Consider the following 7,748-nt stretch of genomic DNA (forward strand, 5'->3'; position numbering starts at 1 on the left):
GAGATGTGACGGCAGGTATCTGTGTTCCAGGTAGAGAGGAGGGATGAGATGTGACGGCAGGTATCTGTGTTCCAGACTAGAGAGGAGGGATGAGATGTGACGGCAGGTATCTGTGTTCCAGACTAGAGAGGAGGGATGAGATGTGACGGCAGGTATCTGTGTCACAGGTAGAGAGGAGGGATGAGATGTGACGGCAGGTATCTGTGTTCCAGACTAGAGAGGAGGGATGAGATGTGACGGCAGGTATCTGTGTTCCAGACTAGAGAGGAGGGATGAGATGTGACGGCAGGTATCTGTGTTCCAGACTAGAGAGGAGGGATGAGATGTGACGGCAGGTATCTGTGTTCCAGACTAGAGAGGAGGGATGAGATGTGACGGCAGGTATCTGTGTTCCAGACTAGAGAGGAGGGATGAGATGTGACGGCAGGTATCTGTGTTCCAGACTAGAGAGGAGGGATGAGAGGAGGGATGAGATGTGACGGCAGGTATCTGTGTTCCAGGTACTATGCTGCGTTGAAGACCATGGAGCAGCTGGAGAAGGTGTACATCCCTCGGGTCAGCCGCTACCGTTTCTGTCAGATCATGGCTGAGAACCTGCCCAAGCTCAGAGAGGACATTAAGGACATCTCCATGTCCGACCTCAAGGACTTCCTGGAGAGCATCAGGAAACACTCGGACAAGATCGGAGAGACCGCCATGAAACAGGTATGAGACGTTGTTGTTATTATATAGAAACAGGCAGAGTACAGGTACTAAACAGGTATGAGACGTTGTTGTTGTTATATAGAAACAGGCAGAGTACAGGTACTAAACAGGTATGAGACGTTGTTGTTGTTGTTATATAGAAACAGGCAGAGTACAGGTACTAAACAGGTATGAGACGTTGTTGTTGTTATTATATAGAAACAGGCAGAGTACAGGTACTAAACAGGTAAGAGACGTTGTTGTTGTTATAGAAACAGGCAGAGTACAGGTACTAAACAGGTATGAGACGTTGTTGTTGTTATATAGAAGCAGGCAGAGTACAGGTACTAAACAGGTATGAGACGTTGTTGTTATTATATAGTAACAGGCAGAGTACAGGTACTAAACAGGTATGAGACTGGCCCTTTGGACACTGTGTTAACAACCCTCCAGACGAGCTTCAATGCCATACAACTCGCCTTCCGTGGCCTCCAACTGCTCTTAAATACAAGTAAAACTAAATGCCTGCTCTTCAACCGATCGCTGCCTGCACCTGCCCGCCTGTCCAACATCACTACTCTGGACGGCTCTGACTTAGAATACGTGGACAACTACAAATACCTAGGTGTCTGGTTAGACTGTAAACTCTCCTTCCAGACCCACATCAAACATCTCCAATCCAAAATTAAATCTAGAATCGGCTTCCTGTTTCGCAAAAAAGCATCCTTCACTGATGCTGCTAAACATACCCTTGTAAAACTGACCATCCTACCAATCCTCGACTTTGGCGATGTCATTTACAAAATAGGCTCCAATACTCTACTCAACACATTGGATGCAGTCTATCACAGTGCCATCCGTTTTGTCACCAAAGCCCCATATACTACCCACCACCGCGACCTGTATGCTCCCGTTGGCTGGCCCTCGCTTCATACTGTTCGCCAAACCCACTGGCTCCAGGTCATCTAATAGTCATTGCTAGGTAAAGCCCTGCCTTGTCTCAGCTCACTGGTCACCATAGCAGCACCCACCAGTAGCACGCGCTCCAGCAGGTATATTTCACTGGTCACCCCCAAAGCCAATTCCTCCTTTGGCCGCCTTTCCTTCCAGTTCTCTGCTGTCAGTGATTGTAACGAACTGCAAAAATCACTGAAGCTGGAGACTCACATCTCCCTGACTAACTTCAAGCACCAGCTGTCAGAGCAGCTCACAGATCACTGCACCTGTACATAGCCCATCTGTAAACAGCCCATCTATCTACCTCATCCCCATACTGTATTTATTTATTTATCTCTTCTGCACATCCATCTTCTGCACCTCACCCATTCCAGTGTTTAATTGCTATATCATAATTACTTCGCCACTATGACCTATTTTATTGCCTTTAACTCCCTTATCCTACCTCATTTGCACACTGTGTGTGTGTGTGTGTGTGTGTGTGTGTGTGTGTGTGTGTGTGTGTGTGTGTGTGTGTGTGTGTGTGTGTGTGTGTGTGTGTGTGTGTATATTATTATTATTATTTTCTACTGTATGTTTGTTTATTCCATGTGTAACTGTGTCGTTCTATGTGTCGAACTGCTTTGCTTTGCTTAATCTTGACCAGGTCGAAATTGTAAATGAGAACTTGTTCTCAACGGGTCCTACCTGGTTAAATAAAGGTGAAATAATACAAAAAAAATCTTCAATCAATTGTAGAAAATGAATAAAAAAAATGTCTGATCTTATGCTAGGGAAGCTTTGCTCTGAGAAGGAGAGAGGTCTGACTGTGTTGTCTGTACCTCCCAGGCTCAGCAGCACAGGACGTTTAACAGTGTGGTTCAGAAGCATGACAGTGGTATGGGCTACACCAGGCCAGTCTACTCTCTGAACGGCCGGACGCCAACGCAGCACAACGGCCTAGCGGCGGAGGAGGGAGTACACCAACCAGAGGAGGAGGGAGTGGAGGAGGACCAATCAGAGGAGGAGGTGAGAGAGGACTCTTCTTCAAAGTAACTTTTCAGACCTCTTTTTTCTTAGTTTGTACTTTTTCATCTTTGGTCCAGTGTTAAAACAACATGTTGAAGTGAAGAGCACCCTGTACATTATTTACAAGAAGAGCCCACTTAATATGAAGGCACCCTGTACATTATTACAAGAAGAGCCCACTTAATATGAAGGCACCCTGTACATTATTACAAGAAGAGCCCACTTAATATGAAGGCACCCTGTACATTATTACAAGAAGAGCCCACTTAATATGAAGGCACCCTGTACATTATTACAAGAAGAGCCCACTTAATATGAAGGCACCCTGTACATTATTACAAGAAGAGCCCACTTAATATGAAGGCACCCTGTACATTATTACAAGAAGAGCCCACTTAATATGAAGGCACCCTGTACATTATTACAAGAAGAGCCCACTTAATATGAAGGCACCCTGTACATTATTACAAGAAGAGCCCACTTAATATGAAGGCACCCTGTACATTATTACAAGAAGAGCCCACTTAATATGAAGGCACCCTGTACATTATTACAAGAAGAGCCCACTTAATATGAAGGCACCCTGTACATTATTACAAGAAGAGCCCACTTAATGTGAAGGCACCCTGTACATTATTACAAGAAGAGCCCACTTAATATGAAGGCACCCTGTACATTATTACAAGAAGAGCCCACTTAATATGAAGGCACCCTGTACATTATTACAAGAAGAGCCCACTTAATATGAAGGCACCCTGTACATTATTACAAGAAGAGCCCACTTAATATGAAGGCACCCTGTACATTATTACAAGAAGAGCCCACTTAATATGAAGGCACCCTGTACATTATTACAAGAAGAGCCCACTTAATATGAAGGCACCCTGTACATTATTACAAGAAGAGCCCACTTAATATGAAGGCACCCTGTACATTATTACAAGAAGAGCCCACTTAATATGAAGGCACCCTGTACATTATTACAAGAAGAGCCCACTTAATATGAAGGCACCCTGTACATTATTACAAGAAGAGCCCACTTAATATGAAGGCACCCTGTACATTATTACAAGAAGAGCCCACTTAATATGAAGGCACCCTGTACATTATTACAAGAAGAGCCCACTTAATATGAAGGCACCTGTACATTATTACAAGAAGAGCCCACTTAATGTGAAGGCACCCTGTACATTATTACAAGAAGAGCCCACTTAATATGAAGGCACCCTGTACATTATTACAAGAAGAGCCCACTTAATATGAAGGCACCTGTACATTATTACAAGAAGAGCCCACTTAATATGAAGGCACCCTGTACATTATTACAAGAAGAGCCCACTTAATATGAAGGCACCCTGTACATTATTACAAGAAGAGCCCACTTAATATGAAGGCACCCTGTACATTATTACAAGAAGAGCCCACTTAATATGAAGGCACCCTGTACATTATTACAAGAAGAGCCCACTTAATATGAAGGCACCCTGTACATTATTACAAGAAGAGCCCACTTAATATGAAGGCACCCTGTACATTATTACAAGAAGAGCCCACTTAATATGAAGGCACCCTGTACATTATTACAAGAAGAGCCCACTTAATATGAAGGCACCCTGTACATTATTACAAGAAGAGCCCACTTAATATGAAGGCACCCTGTACATTATTACAAGAAGAGCCCACTTAATATGAAGGCACCCTGTACATTATTACAAGAAGAGCCCACTTAATATGAAGGCACCCTGTACATTATTACAAGAAGAGCCCACTTAATATGAAGGCACCCTGTACATTATTACAAGAAGAGCCCACTTAATATGAAGGCACCCTGTACATTATTACAAGAAGAGCCCACTTAATATGAAGGCACCCTGTACATTATTACAAGAAGAGCCCACTTAATATGAAGGCACCCTGTACATTATTACAAGAAGAGCCCACTTAATATGAAGGCACCCTGTACATTATTACAAGAAGAGCCCACTTAATATGAAGGCACCCTGTACATTATTACAAGAAGAGCCCACTTAATATGAAGGCACCCTGTACATTATTACAAGAAGAGCCCACTTAATATGAAGGCACCCTGTACATTATTACAAGAAGAGCCCACTTAATATGAAGGCACCCTGTACATTATTACAAGAAGAGCCCACTTAATATGAAGGCACCCTGTACATTATTACAAGAAGAGCCCACTTAATATGAAGGCACCCTGTACATTATTACAAGAAGAGCCCACTTAATATGAAGGCACCCTGTACATTATTACAAGAAGAGCCAAAGTGATCATCTGTGTTATCTAACGTAACGTGGTGTAACTTCCTGACTGTGTTATCTAACATGGTTTAACCTCCTGACTGTGTTATCTAACGTGGTTTAACCTCCTGACTGTGTTATCTAACATGGTTTAACCTCCTGACTGTGTTATCTAACGTGGTTTAACTTCCTGACTGTGTTATCTAACGTGGTTTAACCTCCTGACTGTGTTATCTAACGTAACGTGGTTTAACCTCCTGACTGTGTTATCTAACGTGGTTTAACTTCCTGACTGTGTTATCTAACGTGGTTTAACCTCCTGACTGTGTTATCTAACGTAACGTGGTTTAACCTCCTGACTGTGTTATCTAACGTAACGTGGTTTAACTTCCTGACTGTGTTATCTAACGTAACGTGGTTTAACTTCCTGACTGTGTTATCTAACGTGGTTTAACCTCCTGACTGTGTTATCTAACGTAACGTGGTTTAACCTCCTGACTGTGTAACGTGGTTTAACCTCCTGACTGTGTTATCTAACGTGGTTTAACCTCCTGACTGTGTTATCTAACGTGGTTTAACCTCCTGACTGTGTTATCTAATGTAACGTGGTTTAACCTCCTGACTGTGTTATCTAACGTAACGTGGTTTAACTTCCTGACTGTGTTATCTAACGTAACGTGGTTTAACTTCCTGACTGTGTTATCTAACGTGGTTTAACCTCCTGACTGTGTTATCTAACGTAACGTGGTTTAACCTCCTGACTGTGTTATCTAACGTGGTTTAACCTCCTGACTGTGTTATCTAACGTAACGTGGTTTAACCTCCTGACTGTGTTATCTAATGTAACATGGTTTAACCTCCTGACTGTGTTATCTAATGTAACGTTGTTTAACCTCCTGACTGTGTAACGTGGTTTAACCTCCTGACTGTGTTATCTAACGTAACGTGGTTTAACCTCCTGACTGTGTAACGTGGTTTAACTTCCTGACTGTGTTATCTAACGTAACGTGGTTTAACCTCCTGACTGTGTAACGTGTTTTGACTTCCTGACTGTGTTATCTAACGTAACGTGGTTTAACCTCCTGACTGTGTAACGTGGTTTAACTTCCTGACTGTGTTATCTAACGTAAAGTGGTTTAACCACCTGACTGTGTTATCTAACGTAACGTGGTTTAACCACCTGACTGTGTTATCTAACGTAACGTGGTTTAACCTCCTGACTGTGTAACGTGGTTTAACCTCCTGACTGTGTTATCTAACGTAACGTGGTTTAATCTCCTGACTGTGTTATCTAACGTAACGTGGTTTAACCTCCTGACTGTGTTATCTAACGTAACGTGGTTTAACTTCCTGACTGTGTTATCTAACGTAACGTGGTTTAACTTCCTGACTGTGTTATATAACGTAACGTGGTCTAATCTCCCAGGTATTAACAGCCCAGGACCTGGTGGACTTCTCTCCTGTTTACAGATGTCTCCACATCTACACCGTTCTGGTATGTACACTCTTTACTGTTCCTTAACGTGCCATCCAAACGGCTCCCTGATATAGGACCTTTAGTAACCTGCTATATTTGTGTTTACCACTAGATGGCAGTATTGACTCAAGACGGGGGTTTGCTTCCTGCTATCCGTAGCTATTTCCTGTGTCTGCCTATATTACTGTGATTAAGAAAGATTCAGGTAGCTTATTAAGCCAGGTGCATTGGAGAATGTTATTCTACGTTACAATTAAATACTAAACCGTACTTAAGTGTGAGTCAAATCAAATCAAATCAAATTTCATTTGTCACATACACATGGTTAGCAGATGTTAATGCAAGTGTAGCGAAATGCTTGTGCTTCTAGTTCCGACAATGCAGTAATAACCAACAAGTAATCTAACTAACAATTCCAAAACTACTGTCTTATACACAGTGTAAGGGGATAAGGAATATGTACATAAGGATATATGAATGAGTGATGGTACAGAGCAGCATACAGTAGATGGTATCGAGTACAGTATATACATATGAGATGAGTATGTAGACAAAGTAAACAAAGTGGCATAGTTAAAGTGGCTAGTGATACATGTATTACATAAGGATGCAGTCGATGATGTAGAGTACAGTATATACGTATGCATATGAGATTAATAATGTAGGGTAAGTAACATTATATAAGGTAGCATTGTTTAAAGTGGCTAGTGATATATTTACATCATTTCCCATCAATTCCCATTATTAAAGTGGCTGGAGTTGGGTCAATGACAGTGTGTTGGCAGCAGCCACTCAATGTTAGTGGTGGCTGTTTAACAGTCTGATGGCCTTGAGATAGAAGCTGTTTTTCAGTCTCTCGGTCCCAGCTTTGATGCACCTGTACTGACCTCGCCTTCTGGATGATAGCGGGGTGAACAGGCAGTGGTTCGGGTGGTTGATGTCCTTGATGATCTTTATGGCCTTCCTGTAACATCGGGTGGTGTAGGTGTCCTGGAGGGCAGGTAGTTTGCCCCCGGTGATGCGCTGAGGGCGGAGCAGTTGCCGTACCAGGCGGTGATACAGCCCGCCAGGATGCTCTCGATTGTGCATCTGTAGAAGTTTGTGAGTGCTTTTGGTGACAAGCCGAATTTCTTCAGCCTCCTGAGGTTGAAGAGGCGCTGCTGCGCCTTCTTCACGACGCTGTCAGTGTGAGTGGACCAATTCAGTTTGTCTGTGATGTGTATGCCGAGGAACTTAAAACTTGCTACCCTCTCCACTACTGTTCCATCGATGTGGATAGGGGGGTGTTCCCTCTGCTGTTTCCTGAAGTCCACAATCATCTCCTTAGTTTTGTTGACGTTGAGTGTGAGGTTATTTTCCTGAC

The 7,748-nt window shown here is 42.9% G+C and overlaps 1 protein-coding gene across 1 annotated transcript; it reads left to right on the forward strand.

Moving 5' to 3' along the window:
- Positions 1–470: 470 nt before the first annotated feature.
- On the forward strand, positions 471–6,814 carry LOC135567106 (exocyst complex component 6-like). Its single transcript, XM_065014572.1, has 3 exons — positions 471–705; positions 2,470–2,649; positions 6,335–6,814. The coding sequence occupies exons 1-3, from the start codon at positions 523–525 to the stop codon at positions 6,428–6,430; spliced, it is 459 nt and encodes a 152-aa protein (XP_064870644.1). The 5' UTR covers positions 471–522; the 3' UTR covers positions 6,431–6,814.
- Positions 6,815–7,748: the final 934 nt, after the last annotated feature.

The sequence above is a fragment of the Oncorhynchus nerka genome, unplaced genomic scaffold, assembly GCF_034236695.1.
Source record: "Oncorhynchus nerka isolate Pitt River unplaced genomic scaffold, Oner_Uvic_2.0 unplaced_scaffold_2634, whole genome shotgun sequence".
Lineage (NCBI taxonomy): Eukaryota > Metazoa > Chordata > Actinopteri > Salmoniformes > Salmonidae > Oncorhynchus > Oncorhynchus nerka.

Bases quoted from the DNA above. Each gene is read 5' to 3' on its own strand.
- LOC135567106 (XM_065014572.1), top strand. From the start codon at position 523: ATGGAGCAGCTGGAGAAGGTGTACATCCCTCGGGTCAGCCGCTACCGT. The intron at 706-2,469 runs GTATGAGACGTT...TGTACCTCCCAG, and splicing joins GAGAGACCGCCATGAAACAG to GCTCAGCAGCACAGGACGTT. The intron at 2,650-6,334 runs GTGAGAGAGGAC...CTAATCTCCCAG, and splicing joins AGGACCAATCAGAGGAGGAG to GTATTAACAGCCCAGGACCT.